The sequence below is a fragment of the Anolis carolinensis genome, chromosome 2 (assembly GCF_035594765.1).
Source record: "Anolis carolinensis isolate JA03-04 chromosome 2, rAnoCar3.1.pri, whole genome shotgun sequence".
In the NCBI taxonomy this organism is placed as follows: domain Eukaryota; kingdom Metazoa; phylum Chordata; class Lepidosauria; order Squamata; family Dactyloidae; genus Anolis; species Anolis carolinensis.
In genome coordinates, this window is record NC_085842.1 from 105,220,852 (window position 1) to 105,240,370 (window position 19,519).

The 19,519-nt window shown below is 35.9% G+C and overlaps 1 protein-coding gene and 1 long non-coding RNA gene across 4 annotated transcripts in view; one reads left to right on the forward strand and one right to left on the reverse strand.

Moving 5' to 3' along the window:
• Window positions 1–1,578: 1,578 nt before the first annotated feature.
• On the forward strand, window positions 1,579–10,537 carry LOC134296164 (uncharacterized). Of its 2 annotated transcripts, none has more exons than XR_010002745.1 (3): window positions 1,579–1,755; window positions 2,423–2,519; window positions 7,824–10,537. It is a non-coding gene; the product is annotated as an uncharacterized LOC134296164 (long non-coding RNA). The 2 variants fall into 2 exon arrangements; XR_010002744.1 differs by having other exon boundaries at window positions 2,426–2,519.
• Window positions 4,179–19,519, reverse strand: part of ddx46 (DEAD-box helicase 46) — a 37,083-nt gene continuing 21,742 nt past the window's right edge. For both annotated transcript variants that reach the window (XM_008115513.3, XM_008115512.3), the window contains 7 exons: window positions 18,328–18,465; window positions 17,474–17,623; window positions 14,473–14,673; window positions 11,271–11,489; window positions 10,535–10,679; window positions 6,205–6,278; window positions 4,179–5,308 (listed from right to left, as the gene is read on the reverse strand). In XM_008115513.3, the coding sequence (XP_008113720.1) occupies window positions 5,261–5,308; window positions 6,205–6,278; window positions 10,535–10,679; window positions 11,271–11,489; window positions 14,473–14,673; window positions 17,474–17,623; window positions 18,328–18,465 (975 nt within the window). In that variant the 3' untranslated portion in view covers window positions 4,179–5,260. The remainder of the gene's footprint in view (window positions 5,309–6,204; window positions 6,279–10,534; window positions 10,680–11,270; window positions 11,490–14,472; window positions 14,674–17,473; window positions 17,624–18,327; window positions 18,466–19,519) is intronic.

The window sequence follows — 19,519 nt, forward strand, 5'->3', positions numbered from 1 at the left end:
GAAGAAAAATTGAAATCAGTTTTCCACTATCATTCAGACTGTAGTTTCCGTGGGTTGTATTTTGTAGGGCGGGAAATCCATACCTATAGTTTCACCTAACTGCATATGATGAAATAGCTCCTCCCTATGAATTTGCTAGTCCTCCAAGCACTTCAATGCTATGCCTCCATCAAGTTACCAAAGCCTTGTCCTCCAGGGTGACTCTGTGGTAATGTCTGATCAAAGTTGCTCATTTCAGTAGAGTTCACTGTTATCCACATGTTCCTGTTTCCATGCTCCAGGGACGTATTTCCTGCAAATGCAGGAATCGTACCGTACACAACTGAATGTCAGATTTAGCAAGCTTATAGTTTGCCATTACCGGTTTTAAACATATACACCTTTTAGATTGGTCTGGTGGGATGAGGGAGAGGGCCTTTTCGGCTGTGGCCCCAACTCTCTCCCCACCGAGATTAGATTAGCTCCCTCCCTAGCCACATTTTGCAAAAATTTGAAGACTTCGATGTTCCAATGTGCCTTTGAACAATAGGTCAGTTTTTATCACCACCCATTCTTAATTGTTACTGTCCTAATCGCCAGGACTGTATTTTTATTCCTGATTTTATTACTTTGTGTTTTTGCACATGCCTGCCTTCTCATGCAATTTTTAATAGTTCCACCTTTATTCTGACACCCGGTGATGTATTTTATGAATGTTTATTTTATTGTTTTAATTATATACGCTGTTAATGTGTTCTTTTTTTATTTGTTGATTCTTGGGTTCGGTTCCCCATGTGAATCACTCCGAGTTCCCTCAGGGAGATGGCGGTCGGTTACAAATAAAGTATTATTATTAGTATGAATTTTTACCAATAGTGTTTATTCTGGTAGCTTTTAACATACATTTTTTTTTAAAAAAAGCTGGTATCTGGAATATAAGAGAACACGTCAATTATAATTAGGCAATTGTTGTAACGAAAAGTTGGGCCTCCGCTTTGGCAGGTTTGATTTTGGCAGATTTGATTAAGTGTTCTCTAGCCATCTCTAGGTCCTAGAGATTCTGAGATTCCTAAAGAGGTTTTATTTCAAATTTTATAAATGTGTTTTTTATTCACTTTCTTCCCACTTTTTCTGCACTCCAAAACACCTGTGAGTGTGAGTGTATTACATTTGACGGAACCCAAAAGCAGTTGTTTTAGTTTCCCAGCCACCCAATGAAATAAGAATTTTACACTAATACGTTGTGATTTTCATTACCAAGTGGAGATTTAAGTAAGGTTCCCCATATGCAAAAACAACCACCGTACTTTTTAATAGAGTATTCCAAGCCAAATTTGATCCTCAGAGTTTTTCTTCCCAATTCCTAGGCAGAAATGCATTCTCTGTCATAAACCAGGGTTAACTAGAAGTCAAAATTTCTTTTAGAAAAAGCCTTGCCTTTAAGAACACAAACTTGTTTAAGCAGATACCATATTTGGAAGAGAACTTAGTAAAGAAAAATAATCATAAGAGCAGCACATTCCATTTCAGCCATGTGACTAGGAAAAGCAAGCAAGCAAACTTGCCCAAAAAGGTGGGGCAGAAATATTTTAAATAATAAATGTGAAGCAAACACAGCCACTCATCTCTTTTATCTATTAGGCTCAAATGCTATCAAGAAGCATTCTATGTTCTAGTTCAAGTCGGTTTCCCCAGACTAAATGCTTAACCATAAGATGACCAAGGTCCTGCCAGGTTTACTATTCGGGACAAGAAAAAGCAGAGAAAGGATTGGAGGTAAAAGAGTGGATGAGTGAAATTCATTAGAAAATGTTAGCACAAAATTGCTCATTTAAAATAATTCACAGTTTGGAAAATGTAATAGATTACAACTCCCATACTGGTCATGATGGATGGAGGATTCTAGAGACTGGAAAAAACTGTTTTTTCCCCCACTGTTTGTTTTGCTCAGAGGGGCTTGCAATGATGACAATGCGAACAAAATAAAAGGGGAAAAAAATCACCGGATAGAAACAAATTTAAACAAGTCAAGCATTCAAACAGATACAGGAAAGGAGTCATTAGAATAAAAAATAGCAAAGTGTTACTGTGATAGGAAGTATGTTGGAAAAGATGAAAACAGGTGAGAATAAGGGGCAGACTTTGGGGAGGTATAGGTGGGATTGGGGGGGGGGGCTGTGAGTTTTAAAGGCTATTTTAAGTGTATTTATTGTATTTTGATCTTACTATACTGTTAATATTTGTTTTTTAACTTTTGTTTTGCGCTTTAAAAACTTGATTAAGTGTGGGATTGTTAGCTGCCTTGAATCCGCCAAGAGAAAGACGAGGTATTAATAATGATGATGATGACGAAAACAGAGGAAAATGGTGTTAGAAGAGTAAAATGTCTAAGGAGTTTTGGATAAAGGAAAGAGTAGATAAATACCGTTAATGTTTTGCAAAGCAGGTACAAAAAATCTTAAATAGAGTATGAGAAGAGGAAGCTGATGCAAAAGAAGAAACACAGCCAAAGAGATGAATGCAAGCTATCCAAGGCAGAGGTAAGGATTAAGAAAAAGGGCCACACAAAACAATAATTTTGTCAGCAGTGGAAAATATGTAATAATGAAAAATGTAAAGGTTATACAAGGATTAAACCAGAAGAACTAGCATCTGAGTTGAATATATATGGAGTAAATTCAATGTATTTACAAGCTTTTTTTGTGTGTCAGGAGCGACTTGAGAAACTGCAAGTCGCTTCTGGAGTGTTTACAAGCCGATAATCCATCAGTAGCTAGAACCCAAGTAATTACTTGAAGATGTTCAGATTTTATACACTGCATTAACAGGCTTCGTATAAAGAGATTACATGTAAAATAGATTAATAAGCAATAACACTAAATTAATAAGCAAAGCACTAATATTTAAAGTTGTTGAAAGCCAAAGCAGACTGTGTTATGTTCTTAGTTTTTTTCCACTATGGTAACATCCTTTTATCCATAACAACAAAATCTGATGCAGCAAATACAGTACTGCACTTACCAATACGTACATACGTAATTTGCCTGAGTCAGGAAATTCTAACCTGAAAATACTTTATGCAAGTGAAGTAATTTCAGCCTTAAAGCATTTTAAATTTGCTAAATGTGAGTTGCATAGAACTGAGTAACCTCAATTGACTGAAAATCTATTTAATTGAATGAAGCAGAAAGTAAGAAAATTTTCCCTTTCTTTCACATACCCCCAGCTCTCTAAACTCTGCAGATGTGAGGTTAGCACTAGGGCTGCAAAGGGGAGAACCAGGAAAAAGTTGCTTTCTCTGCCCTTTTAATTTATAGAAGCTGCCACTGGGTCAAAGAAATTCCCACTAACAAAGAGGATACAGTTGGATACAATCCTTAGCATTGTAGTTCTTGTGCCCTGGGTTCATCACTGGAGGTTATTTGAATCAAACTTGCCTCTTGAATGTAGCAAAAATGCTTATACCGAAAATATCAAAGCCTGTAGCATCTTAACGTTTCCATAAAAGGAATACACAATTAATTTATTTTATGAGGAAGTTAGAAAATACATATACCATGAAATTGTTCTTTACAAATACTTGTTTTAATTCTAAAAGTTACAGTCACTGTCAGATTTCAATGTTTATACAGAGAAACAGCTTCATCATTTTCATCAAGCAGTTGCCAACAAAATATATCAAATCAATGTATGCAATAGCCCCACTCTTCTACCCCTTGAATGAATGATTACAGCACATTGAAATCAATTTAAAACTATAAAAAACAGCTATGGTCATATTACATGGCAAGACAGTATGGTCTAATAGTCAGAAACTATCCGGAATATATTATGTCAATAATGATGTAACATTCCACTGTTGTGACTGCCTCATAGGCAATAAGAACAAAAGACAAAGAGTTTGCTAGGGATGGACTGGTTGAGACTTTGTGCCTAATACAAAAAAAATCCTCATCTCCTGACTAAATACTTGGGGGAAGGATACACCATCCCTAGTATATTATAGTATAATATAGTTATGTTCTCATTCGAACAAAGGAACAGGAAAGAAAAAGAGGACTGCTGACAGTGGGGAGGTAAAAAGGTGCCTCTTGTCTTTCTTGTCCTGGATAGCACCAACCTATTGCAGATAAAGAAATGGTTCTCCCAACACAAGCCCTCCTTTTTCTAACCTTCCACAGAAACGCTCCATAAATGTATTAAATTTAGAATCCAGTTTATTTGAATCAATACACAGGGTATGTTTTAAAACTAGATTTTGCCCCACAGCATTGTACTGTCCCATAAGGTATTTCCAAAAATACTTTTTTCTCCAATTATTGCCACACGTTTGCATATACACACCAACAGCGCTCGAATATATTAAAAACTGAAGTTCAAAGCTCCAAGAAAAATCATCCCTTGTATTTTCATGTGCATACCAATCAGAAGTGGGAGCTGTAGAGCGTTAGACTGCTGTCTGAGTTCAAATAGTGACCCAGCATACCAGAAACAGAAATGGATAAATGGGCAACTATATTCCAAGTGACTAGGAGCCACCGCTACCAGAGATGGTTAATCAATTTATTATTTACAAATCACAGAAAGCCTGGGGGAAGGGGATATTTAAAACATACACACAAGCTACTCAACCAATTCTGTATTTTCTGATGAAAAAGAATTCTCATGTTGTGGAAATACGATTTTATCTCTCATTAAGTAATAATGGCATATTTTTGGCTGAATCCTAAAACCAGTTGTTTATTAAATAATAACTGTTACTTCCCATTGTGCTGAAAAATAAACAGACATTTAAAACCTTTTCCTATTACCCATATGCATCGAAGTCCATTAAGAGTATTATCTTCATGTTTTACAGAGTCCATTTGTATGGTGTTAGAATATCATAAACCACTTAATGATCTCTGGGAGGGGAGGTTTTTGCAACAAATGAGGGAGGAAAGCACATCTTTAGTTTTGAAGTACTTTTTCCCATTACTCCATAATGGGAGCATGGAACAACTATAACTTCAGAAATCTGATGTATGTTATTCAAACTGAGGCTACACTATATTTTTGCAGGAACATTTTATTAAGTAGGTTTAGAATGGAAGCATACAAACAAAAACAGTTTAATCATGCCCTCCTCCTGTGAGCAGAAAATGATCCCCACAAAGTGTTTTTGATTTGTAAAAAAAAAATCCAGCATGACAATATTTTTAAAAACATAATTTACATAAAAGCATTGTAAATACCAAAGATTAACAGAACAAGAGTTCACACACAGACTTGCTTCAAATATTTACAAAACTTTGTATCTTCCTTTGTTGGTTGGTTGGTACGAATTTTGCTGTAAGAAAAAAAATGAGTATGCACTTAGTCATATTTAGTTGATAATGTATAATACAATTATAAAATAGAAACCAAAGATCATAAGTTAGGTGTATAATTATGTGAAGATCTACATGAAATGAAGGGGGAAGACTGTGGTTTGCACAGATTCCTTACGAGAATGTTTTACATCCCTTAAAATATGTTTGGACGGCTGGAAATACCTCAAGAATAGTACATGAGGTTGCACTAGGAGCTAAGGAAAAATCACATAAATATATAAATTCAACCCCTTGCCTCTTTCTTCCTGTGTAAAGGCTCTTCTAGATCTCAGTTCTCTCCACTGAATCAATGTTCCTACTACGAGGGTAAACTTGGAATCCACTTAGCTACATTAACTGTAGCTAAAATTAGGGGTCTAACAGTAAGAGATATGTGATAGAAGACTCCATAAAGTGTTTTGATTGTGAACCTGTGTCTTGCGAATCAGTTCATCACTGGCTGAACATCAGATCCAAAGATCTGTATGGTTGGTGTGAATTAGAAAGACGGGTAATACCGAACAGAACAATTAACACTGACTTTGGTGAAAAAGCCTTCCATTGACAAGAAAAGAAAATGCAGTGTACCTTTGTGGGAATTTAAGACATATTTCAAATACATCATGTACCCCCACTCCAAATTCTCCATGAAGAAAGATAGCTATGTTTGATCCCTCCTTTGAAAGAAATATCTTGAAAAAATGCTACTCCTATTTGTTGTGAAAATGCACCTATCCAAAAGGTCTACACTATCCATTGGAATATTTCTGGGTTTGTAGTATTAAATACTAGTGGTTTTATTGTGGGTAAATGCAGCAGTACCTTAAAATACTTGAACTGTCCTACATAAATTATAAAAATTTATTTCACTTACCAATCTGATGAGCTCTTCTTTAATAAGCCGAGTGATTTCTGCCTTTGCTTTCTGTACAGCTAATTCATTGGCACCTTTAAGTTGGAAAACACAAAAATATACACATTTGTCAACATCGCACAGCGATGAAGCAAGCATTACATGGAACAACTGAAGCTCAGTGCTGGCCATGTTGATAATAATTCAAACAATCCAATAATGCTTATAGTTTGATGTTAAAGCCGTACTTCATCATCCATAAGTAATAAGCACTACAGTGTATTGTATCATATAATCCACAACAATTTATTCTGCATCAGGATGGAATAATGTAAAACAAGCCAATTAAAATCATAATGAAAACAGACAGATTTAAAGCAATTAATAGATCAAGGTTTTAGTTTAAATATTTTCCAAGCAAAAATGTGTATTAGTTCCTGTCTCCATTGCAAACCCATGTGCATCACACAAAACTGATTTGGAGGGTGGAAAACCTCTGCTTTGTCCGCCAATAAAATATTGGATTTTAACCCACAGTTTTTACATTTATCTAATGTGTTTGCTCTTTGGACTTCTATAACTGCTTGAAGTAGCAAGATTATGAGATAGTATTTTCCAAATATATCAAGACAACTATGAAAGTACTTTATTTGCACAAGTATTTCTAATCTACTGAGATCAGTGCTTTTAAGCTGTAAAACAATACCTACATTGTATTGTTACTAGGTAAATTAAATACTTAAAACTTGAGAATTAAGTAGCTCCCAGAACTGGCGTAGAAGTACAGCACATCTATATATGTTCAATAGATTTTCTTAGGAAGACAAAGGATGGTATCAGAAAAAGGCCTCGATCCCATATGCACAATGATTTGCCAATACCCTGGCCAGAAATAAGGCAGTGTGGATGGGGCCTCAGCTATCATATTGTTGCTTTGGTTTATACGTTCTACTGTTGGGTTATTTTATAGTGGTTGATAGCTGCTTTGGCAAAATTATTTTTGGACTGAAAGGCAAGATAACATTTTAAAAGATATCATCATCCTTACTACTAATAAATTGTCACCCATTTCGTAAATATTAATGGAAAGATCTTAAGTCCAAATGATTATCCATTGTTCTTTTCAAAACTTTGGTCTAAATGAGGACCTCATCACACTAGAGCTTGGATCCACTTTAAATCCACTTTAGGGAGGGGGTATTAAACAGCTCAGACAGGCCCTGGGCCTCACCAAACTACAAACCCCAGAATTCTGCAGGAGGCAGAAACCAGATTTAAAGTGGATTCATGCTCTAGCTACAACCAAAAGAAACACCACCACCACCTTTTGCAAGAAGGCAAAAAAGTTTGAAAGCTGCTTTACACGTAGTCTTTGTTCACAACATGGATGAGATGTGACACTAAGTGTGCACCCAAATGTAATGTTCCCATTATCCGGGAACCCCCACTTCCAATACAATATCTAATATTCTTAAAAGTCTTTAACATTGTAGTAGAAACCTTCAATATCTTTGGGAAAGCCATCTCTAAGCTTTAGTGAACTCTTAGGCAAGAGACCGTCATAATGCTCTCTCCCTCTTTTTACTATATAATATCAGCAATCTTTACAACCACCGTGTAAGCTAGATCATCTATTGCAGGTGGCAGACCAAGTGGAAGCCTGGTTTACTAAACAATTCTAAGAAAATTCAAAGTTAAGGTAAATTTTCTGGTTCACTTTGCAGCTGTAATTGCATGCAGCACTTATGATCCAACCCTACTCTAGTATACCAAAAACTATTGTTTCAGTGGGCTTAGAATAGCATATTATGCACAGGATCTAACTGCTACTTGGATGTAAATTTCAATGAATTCAGGAGGACTTATGTCCAAATTAATAAGACATATTTTTACCTGTCACAGTAAGACTGAGAAAAAAAATAAAAGAAAACACGGCTTCCAGGGGAAAATGAGGTATAATATGCAACACACTAATTCTTGACTGGTAGCAATGCCTCCAGGGCTGAGTATAGTATTGCACTGCTTCCATGTCTAATGACCCCTTACAGCTATTTTAGCTTGCTGTTCTGGGCATTAGTCAAATAAAGTAGAAAAAGAAGTATTGCCACTCATACAGACAAGACCAGGGCTTGTTCTGTGCAAGTTTAAAATGCCCCCACTACCAATTCTTACAACCTCTTCCTGGCTTTGGGGAAACACTGCAAATATTTTAGAAGATCAAGCTACCAAAAGGTGAAGAGCTCAGTGGACCAGGTAGCACATTGCTGCAACTGTTTGCTAAACAAATGAGCCAAAGCAGCTTTTGGTTGAGCAGATTGCAAATTTAATTTCCTAAGCACAGGTTGTCTGAATTACTGTAACTGGACCCTTCCTTTTGTGTATCATCAAGTAGGTTACTAAGGGTTTTCGTGCTCTGAAAATAGATGGAAAATTTATTTCTGGCCATCCTGGCTCTATTCCTTGCTTTCCTGGCAATAATTTTGAAGACTCTGATTGGCAGGGCACTAAGCCATTGTGGGTGGCCAGGCAAAGGCCTTACCATGATATTCCCAACAGCAATTCATGAATTACACAAATCAGGAAACATGTGCATTGACTCAGAGCTGCAGAGGTTTATCGCCTTGCCACAGAAGTGCCCCCATGTGGTCAACCTTGTGTCCAAGTTAATATTAATATAATTTATTTATTTATTTCATGTCAAAAGCATTGTACAATGAATACATTTCAAAATGATGGGGGGGGGGGGGGGGGAAATCACAAGCAACTAAATAGTTTTGGACCAAAAGCGGGCAACAGCAACCGCATTGTCCGTAGCTTTAAACAACTCCTCCTCCGTACATGAGGCAGGGCATTGTGGGCAAGCATACATTTGCAGAGTTTAATAATATTAATATAATAATATGTGGACTATGTAGCCTATTATTCTAACAAGTGTTTATAAATAATAATGATAAAAAACTTTATTTATATATCGCCCTATCTCCTCAAGCGATTTCCAAAACAACAAAAAACATACAGTAAGTTAAAAACCATACAGCAATTAAAACATAATACCACATGAACATAAATACATAAGACATATAATAAGTTAACACAGTTTTAAAACCTAATGACAAGAACTGTGTTTGTGTCGAAATCTGCATCCAATATAGATCGACAGCATGTATCAATGACATTTTCACCTCTTATAGAAAAAGATAGGATACCTTTTTTTGTTAGGAAAAGAAAAAATATCTAAATCTAAACGGTGGTAGTAAATCCTTTTACAAGAACATAATTCTAATGACTTGTGTTATTCTGGTATAAAAATAGCTTAAATGATATTTATTTCACCTTAACTTAAGTGCAGTCAATGTTGCCTAAATCCATACATAATATTTGCAAAGAGTCCACGTGGTATAGTTTCTGCACACCCTATTACCTCAACAATCTTATCATTAGGGCTCTTTTGCATATTCCTGTATATCATGTACAATAAAGGGAACCATGAAGATGTTTGGGTTTCCAACCTTACCTCAGTTTCTCTACTTCAGGAGGCTTACTGGCAGTATCTTAAGGAGTGCCCTAGATTTTCTCGCTTTGAAATTTTTTAGCAGTAGTGGCTTACCCTCCCACTATTTTTAAAGCTCTTTCACAAAATTACATCTAGATGAGCTATAGAAAGCTTTTTAATTTTAGAAAGCTCCCCATTTGGAATATTTATTTATTATTTATTTATTTACTACATTTATATCCCGGCCTTCTCACCATGAAGGAGACTTAGAGCGGCTTACAAATAATATTTACATACAGTGTATTATATCAATAACACAGCACAACACTTGAATTATATACCAGTATATTACACACCACTATACTGTAATATTACCAGTAATATTACATGTAATAAATATATAATTCATATTATTATATTTTATTATTAGTATTACATTGCATTACATTATATTATTATCAATACTACATGTATATACAATATATTAATATTGTAAATTATATTGTATATTATATACATTATACACACACATACAATAGGGCCTCTACATTTTTGTTGACTATCAACAGAAGTTTATCATAATCTGAAGTGTCTACAATGATGCATAGGGAGCTATAGCAAAGTCTTATTTTGCTAGCAGCGAGCCTACTCTTTAAAATTTTAGCTTGAAAGTGGAAAAGCTGAAAATAAGTTGTCAAAATTTTGAGAGCTCTACCATGATTACTTGATGAATTATGGTTTCCAAAGATACGCCAGAATGCTCTTTTATTAGTATTACTCCAGACGGCTTCTGAGATCAATTTTTCTAGCACAGCTTCAAGAAGTCATATTTTAGTGAAAATGAACAGTAATACTCACTCTCAATAGCCAAGTAAATTTTTCGTTCTCCTTCCTTAGGTTCTTTGCCTGGAGGAAAGTATGTTCCTCTGATTGTAATGGCAGCTTCAGAGTATTCACTTATTCTGTGTAGTGCTTCCTTTGATGTTACCTTCCACCTAGCAGTCTGCAAACAAAAAGAGAAATCTTGAATATTAAATGTAAAAGACACAAAGCAAAATGGCTTGACAAATTTTTGCACAACAGAATTAACACAGATCAAAACCAAGGTGAGTACTATGTGGTTTAATGTTTTAAACTCTCCAGAAATAACATTTTTGGTGATAAAAAGCAAAATATTGGATTATATATCATAATTGTTTTACAACTTGATAATGGCCAGAGAATTATTATTGTGTGCAATTATAATAACAACACTTTGTGTCTGTTTTTAATGTGAAAAAGCCAAATTATACCAAACAACTCAGGCACAATAAATTTTAAAAACACTATTTTTTCAGTGTAATAATATCTTTGCCAGTGGAAAGTTTGATTCTCTCATTGGATCAAAAATATTACTGAGGAGCAACAGGCATAACCAAAAGTCAATTGTTACACAGAAGTAGCTACACAGCTGCAGCAATGCTAGGCACAGATATACCAATGAAGAATATGTACAATACAAAAATCTTAAGTATGCAGTGCATACCAACAGTTACAACTACAGCCCTGCAAAATAAAAATCCAATGAAATATGACTGAACAAACAAATCCTTGCCTGTGGGAAATCATTGATCTCCAATTCTTCCTCATATCTCTTAACAGATTCATTTTGTCCCCCCTCCTGTTTCTCCTCCTCTTGTTTCTCTATCGGCACGTAATTGAGCTTGGCATTAATCTTCTCTGCCAGTTGTTCTGCAATGGTCTTGGCCGATACAGTTGGAGCCTGAATAGTGCCACCTCTCAGGATAGCATTCGTAGCTTGCTGCATCACATCCTGTTATAAGGTATTTAAAATAAAAATCACAACTTACTTTCAGAAACATATCACAGTACTAGGTAACGTAAGAACTTGATATATATATCTGGGCTTAGTTTTATAAACTGGCCACTAAACATATCTTAAATACTACTGTGCAAATGAAATATGCAGGGTCTATTTTGTACACAATCGGCTTAGATCTCATATTACCTTTGGGAGAAGCAAAAGCTAGATCACAATTACACACACACATATATCTATATGCAGACACAAACTTTCAGAGCATCAGCTTTCATGATCAATTCAGTATTTCAGTTCACTGTGTTTTCATGGTATGGATCCCAAGCATGCCCTCCTGTGAAAGCTTATGGAAAGGAGAAGATAAGGTGACTTGAGACAGTTCTCTCTACTTCTTTACACAGGATAGCCTTCTTCTGTACAATCTGCTCTGAACACTGAGGTCCTCTGGAGGGCAGCTACTCCAAGCAGTCAGAACCCATCTGGCAACCACAATCCAGAGGATCTTTTCATTGGCCATCCCAAGACTTTGAAACGACCTGCCGTTAGAGCTCTGACAGCTCTAACGGCAGAATTAGCTGTCAGAATTTTAAAACTATCTAAAAACCTATCTGTTCCAGTAGGCCTACCCAGTCTTGTGTTTAATCTCTGTTCTATGTATTTTAATATGTATTTTTTTTAGAAATACATTTTAATATGTATATTTATAAAAAAAATGTACAATGTCTATGTGTTTTAATTATGCTGTAATCCACCTTGAGCCATGAGAAGAGGAAGGTAAGAAATAACATTACTATTATTATTATTATCATTATGATGACACACCTCAGCAACATGCAATGGGAAAGGAAAAACAGTAAAAGTTCCTGCTGGTCCCCTCTTCACCTATGCCACAAAACAAGTTCTGCTCATAGGAAATTCAGAGCCGGGTATCTCTGTATGTACCATTTGCTTATATCATCAATTAACTGCTAATTTTTGTTTTAGCCTGAGCTACTTACTGGTCTGAGTACAGAAAAAACAAAAGCTGAGATGAAACAAAGCTGTTATCCCAAGAAAATGACACAATGAGGTATTTGATTTATCATGACATCCCAGATAGTTTTCTGAAAGCACACAACATGAGACCATCCCTAACATAGGAGTCATAGTTATTAGCTAATCCCTGCAATCCTGATATTTCACAGTAAAGCCTGGAACCATGTATAGTGTTATCAGCTGGGCACCAATTGTGATATAACTGACAGAACTGCCTGAATTCACACTGCAGGTGTCAACAAGTGCTGTGAGTATTAAAGATCAATATGTGGACCATACTATGGAGAGCATAGCAATGGAATAGCTCTCATAACAATTCATTCATCAACAAAACACCACTTGAATCATTACCTGAGAGATAAACAAGTGTGTGTGTGGGCACACAAATAAGTACCCAAGTATGAAATGATGTGTTTGTTCTGAAAAAAAAATTAAAAATAGTACAAGGCTATTTCTCTCTGCTTCCAGCATTTCCTCCCCATTAGTGGTATGCAGTTAAGCTAAGGAAAACAATGTTTTGAAGCCATGAAGTACTACAAGGAAATATAGATGAGAGGTCATGTCTTATTACCTACATACTCTTCAAATCTGTTCCACTCTGCATGTGAAAATAGCACACACACACACAAAAATACATGCTGCTACATCATGTCTAATTTAAGTTACAAGATTTAAAAATAATGAAGACACCTGTTGAAATTCTTACAGAGGAAGAACCTCTGGTCCACTGTTGTGCAGGTTTGCACCTCCATTTTAAAGAAATACTACTAAAATTAAATTTAAGAACAGGTTGTGTGATCAGACTAAAGGCTCATGTAGTTTGGCATCTTGTTTCCACAGTGGTCACGAAACCTCCAAGAAAGGCATGAGCCTGTTATATCTCACTGGCTGGAAGGCACAAAGCCCCTGATACAAGAGATGGTATGGACCTGTTCACACAATTTGTTCTTGGCCAAACAATAAATGGTTTCTACAGTATGGAAAAATAGTATAGGGCCAATTGCTTCTCAAAATAAAGATTTGTTTGACCTATCCACTATGCACCACAATATTCTAAGCATATGAATTCAAACCAAATCATTTATTTCAGTCATAGAACAACACAAAGCATATGAATTGAATTTGTAAAAGAAAAACAATGCAATGTATATATGAACATGTGATTCGGGAAATTGGCTGCAATCTAAGTCCTTACATACATATTCAATAAACAAGCCAACAGCCATGCATATAAATAAATCTGTTCATGCAGAAATACCAAGTGCTATAGGCATAATATGTTTATTAAACATTCTTTAAGGATGGATAATTTAAATTACCGTATTTCTTTTATACCATGTCCAGATATTGATGCAAGTACTTTTAATTTCTGCATCAACAGTCACATCAAAAACCAATTTTGCCAAACAGATACACAATACAATTTCAACTATCTGGACCACCTATATGTATCTGTGACCTATGTCTTAATGTACCCACTAGTATAAGCCTCTTCAACCTGCCGTCCTCCAGGTGTTTGGGCCTCCATCTCCCAGAAGCCCTGACATGCATGTTCAAAAGTCAGGAATTCTGAAAACTAAAGTCCAGAGGCCTGCACTAGTCCATCAAATATTTTTATTATATTGATATAAAATATATTCCTCTTACAGCAATTGCATATACAAGCTGATACACAATCTCTTAGAAGAACAGAAATGCATACTCTTTTCGAGTGCAGGAATTACACTTAACATAGATTGTGTAAATCCAGATGTTTGAATGCAAACCAAGCCTGACATGTATTAACAATGAGCTATATAAAGATGTCTGTATTTTTCCCACCTCTTAATTATAGTAATATTTCTGCCTTTTAGGGTGTCCAGATATTGAGAATTCTAGTGCCATAGTCAGCAAAAGTATTCAATATAAATATAGAAATGATTTCAATGTAGAAAAAGATTACCTTAAATTGGAAAGAGACCAATACTTGTGCCTCGGCTCCAAGATTCTTCTGTGCATTGATTTTCAATGCCAGTCGTTTAGCAATCTCTAATTTTTCTGCATTTCCTGCTGTTGGGGCAGGAACATTAGATGTCCCACCAGAAGATGCCATGTCCTTCACTCTTTTCTTTGAATTGAACATGCTTTCAATCTGCTCATCAATCTATTAAAAACAAATACAATGTAAGTTGAATTGTAAGGAAATATTTACCAAAATAAGCAACATCTGAAAGGACACAAGTAACAAAACCTTAATGGTATTCAGTGCAAACTATATTTACTATTTCATATAATTAAAAAAACAATAATTCCCAGAAATCTACAGAAATAAATCAATGTAAATAAAGGAAATTTAGTAGACAAACTGTAGCCATGTATTTGAAATTTTTCTATGAATTCAATAATGCATAGAAGTGTTAAAAACTGAACTGCAATTACAGAAAAAAAATCATATTTTATACATTAACTAGCTGTGCCCGGCCACGCGTTGCTGTGGCGAAGTCTGGTGGTATGGGAAATAAAGTATTGAGGAATTGGTGGTAGTTAAGGTCAAGGGTAAAGGTTTTCCCCAGACATTAAGTCCAGTCGTATCTTACTCTGGAGGTTGGTGCTCATCTCCATTTCTTAGCTGAAGAGCCGGCGTTGTCCGTAGACTCCTCCAAGGTCATGTGGGATGACTACATGGAGCGGCGTTACCTTCCCGCCGGAGCAGTACCTATTGATGCACTCACATTTGCATGTTTTCAAACTTCTGGGTTGGCAGAAGCTGGAGCTAACAATGGGGGCTCTCTCTGCTCCCCCAATTCAAACCTGTGGCCTTTCAGTCCAGAAGTTCAGCAGCTCAGCGCTTTAACACGCTGCGCCATCAGGGGATATTATTTCCTAAAGGTTGTGAATACACAATATTTCTGATTGGTTTTTTGTTTGTTTGTTGGAGGCAAGTATGAATGCTGCAATTAGGAAAAATGATTAGGATGTAATGGCCTTGCAGCTTTAAAGCCTGGCTGTTTCCTCCCTGAATGAATTTTTTGTTGGGAGGTGTTAGCTGGCCCTGATTGTTTCCTGTCTGGAATACCCTTGTTTTCAGAGTGGTGTTGTTTGCGATATTTTATGTGCTTCTACTGTCTGTGGCCCTGAGAAAACAGGATTTGCCAGACTTTGATGATGGGAATACTTTGTTGGGAGGTGTTAGCTGGCCCTGATTGTTTCCTGTGTGGAATTCCCCTGTTTATTTACTGTCCTGGTTTTAAAGATTATATTGTTCTGCATTATTCTATCCCAGTAATTATTTCATATTAAAGAAGAATCTCACTTATCCAACATGCGCTTATACAATGTTCTGGATTAAATACAGTAAATACAGTACAGTAGAGTCTCACTTATCCAACATAAACGGGCCGGCAGAACGTTGGATAAGCGAATATGTTGGATAATAAGGAATTAAGGATAACCCTATTAAACATCAAATTAAGTTATGATTTTACAAATTAAGCACCAAAACATCATGTTAGACAACAAATTTGTCAGAAAAAGTAGTTCAGTACACAGTAATGCTATATAGTAATTACTGTATTTATGAATTTAGCACCAAAATATCACGATATATTGAAAGCATTGACTACAAAAATGTGTTGGATAATCCAGAACGTTGGATAAGCGAGTGTTGGATAAGTGAGACTCTACTGTAATTACTACATAGCATTACTGCGCATGGAACTACTTTTTCTGTCAAATTTGTTGTATAATATGATGTTTTGGTGCTTAATTTGTATAACGATTACCTAATTTGATGTTTAATTGGCTTTTCCTGAATCCCTTCTTATTATCCAACATATTCACTTATCCTGCCGGCCTGTTTACGTTGGATAAGTGAGACTCTACTGTATATTTCTAATCTTATATTATCTGCTCAGAACTGGATTATCTGAGGCCCCTTCTTCACAGCTGTATAAAATGCACACTGAAGTGGATTATATGGTAGTGTGGAGTCAAGATAATCCAGTGCAAAGCAGATAATATAAGATTATAAATGGGTTATATAGCTGTGTTGAAGGGCCTTGAATCTACACTGCCATATAATCCAGTGCAAATTAGATAATCTGTGGAAGAAGCCTAAGTGAGGCCTAAATCTGCCTGTCCCCTAACTGAAACCTGGCTGTCCTTTAGCTGAATTGGTTGCTAGGCAACCAAGTGGGCAGAGATTAGCCCTCTAAACTGGCAGCAATTGGATAAAAAAAATTATTGCTCTCCCTCTAATTAGGACTTTATTTTTCTTTTCTTTTTGTTGTATCAACCTTGAGGCGTGGATGATGGGTTGTGTTGTCAAATTTTGAGGTTGGGGGGGCCTGTACTTTTGTTGTTTTGTGAATTGCCATGATGCCATCACTCTTTTATATATATAGATAATAATATAATAATAAAACTTTATATACCGCCCTATCTCCCAGAAGGGACTCAGGGCGGTTTCCAATCATAAGAACAACAAGTGCATTACATAACAGTATAATAAGCATATTATTAAAACAGATAAAAATATACAATTAAATAAGCAATAAATAACACTTACAGCAACCTTGATCAAGGGGATGGGGACCATAGCCAAGTATATTAACATAAACCATTTCGGGATAGATGAGTCTTATACAGTATATTCAGGTCCAGAGATCGGCAGTATACCAGAGTAATTTACTCAAAAACCTGCCGAAGTCACCAGGTCTTCAGTTCCTTACGAAATGTGGACAAAGTAGGGGATTGCCTGATCTCCTTTGGCAGTGCATTCCAGAGCCGGGGGGCCACTGCTGAGAAGGCTCGTTCCCTGGTCCCCACCAACCGCACTTGAGAAAGTGGTGGGAGCGAGAGGAGGGCCTCCCCGGCCGATTGTTCATAGGGGGAGATGTGATCGCGGAGATAGTTAGGGCCTGAGCCTACGTGAATGATTAACTATAAAACAATTTTATACTCACATCAACAGCTGTATCCTCATCATCTGAATCCTGCAGACCAAGTGCGGCTTTTTGTAGTTTCTTTCGCTCATTCGCCAAAGCCTCTTCTGTTTCATCAAATTTGAATCCTTTACCAGAGAATCCACTGCTCTTTTTAATTGTCTTACCTTCCTAATAGGGAAATATCCTTGTTCAGAAATCACTCCAACATAAGAACATTTTAAAAGACTGCATTTTAAAGCATTTCTTCTTGAGTATTTTAAACATTTCTTTTTCTTTGTAAATAAATCAGTATTTATTGTGTAGAATACTTGCATATGTACAGTGAAAATCTTCCATTTAAAATGGAGGCAGCACGTCATATTTTTTAAAAGTGTTGCTATGCACGAAGAGAATGAAATATAAAAACTCAATAAGCCATATGCTGGGAAACTTAGTCCATGTGTTAATAAAGCCTGCTTTAGAAGAGAAGGAGAAAGAAGGGGGATTTAAGCTCCGATTGCATTCAGTGCTTTTTAGCTGATATGTTTCAATCTATTTGCACATGTACATACAGCAATATGAGCTGGTAGAACGAAATGCAGCATACTGGAAACAATGGTGCAGGGGGTGATGTGGTACTAAAATGTCTTTAAATTATTTAAAAACACACATTAGGAAAAAAAATCGAATATGGTTCACTGCCTTCTGAATTAGATTCCGACTATTTGGAAGGGAGGTTTTATGGAGTAAAGGATTACAAAATGTTTGCAGAAGAGCACCTTGCATCCTATCTTGTAAAAGCTACATTCAAACTATGTCTAAAAATGTTCACACAAACATTATTGCAATTTAGACACAAAAATTGAAATCAACAACCAAAATGAGTGACTTACAGCCTTTTGCTGATCTTTGAAATCATTCCAGAGCTTCTCCAGCTCAGAAGGAACTGGAGTACCTGATAACTCCAATGCTTTAATTATATCTCCAGCATACCGTGCCTGATCTTCAGTGATGAAAGTATATGCATATCCCTGTAAACAATGTATTAGGGGTATATTATGTATTTCTCAATTGAAATGAAAGTTTACTGACTCTATTTTTGTTAATTAATTTATACAACACATTCTGAATTTGACTTTTTTTTTTTAAACCGCATTATATAATAAGTATTAGCTTTTCACTATCAGACAGGACAGTCATATCAGATCTGTGGAAGATCAGAAGACTCCCAGTTCTGCTGGCCTTGCAATGGCAGACGTGAAGAAAAAGTGCTGGACAAATGGAAAGGGTGCACATTTTGCATATATCTATGCCTTTCTTGATCCTCAGGTATGCCCATGGAATTCTCTTTTGCCTTTACAGACATTTAAAGGCTGAAAAAAAGCAGCCATAGCAGTCAAGACTTGCAAATTCGAAAGTCTTATTTCTTTCATCATATTTATGGGTAAAAATCAAAAACATTGTTGGCTAACTCCCCCGGAAACCACAGAATTACAGCCTTAGTTATTCAATTCAATTCAAATAATTATTCAGTTAACTAGAATATGAAATTTATTTATTTTATGTCGGACTCAAAACATTTTAATTCTGACTTTTCTTTCTTTGATATAAGAAATCTCATTTTAAAAATTAACTTTTAAAAACAGCTTTAATTGAAAAAATACGAACTTTGTTTAGACAAAAAAGAGTGGAACCTCCTGTCAAAGCAACATTCTGTTCCATTTATGGAAGACTCATTTGTGGGGTTATTTCAGTGATGCAATGAGCGTGAGGAAGCAAATTGGCATCACGTATCCCTTTTTCCTACAACTCTTATGGTCAAAGAAAATATATTCCAGAGTAAGAGAAAAACATTATTTTGCCCCAAAAAAGTAGTTTTGCTTATGTAAATTCCCCATTGTATGCCTTGCTACTCAGTAGGAAATCCCACTAAGTTCAGCATGAAATAGGTGATTTTGCTCATGATCACTGCATATCTGCAATGCCTTGGGCACTAAAAGCATTGGAAATGTAGAAAGCTGTATAAACTTAAATAAATAAATGTATTAATGTACTGCTCAGAAGTGGACGTAATTCTAAAGGACA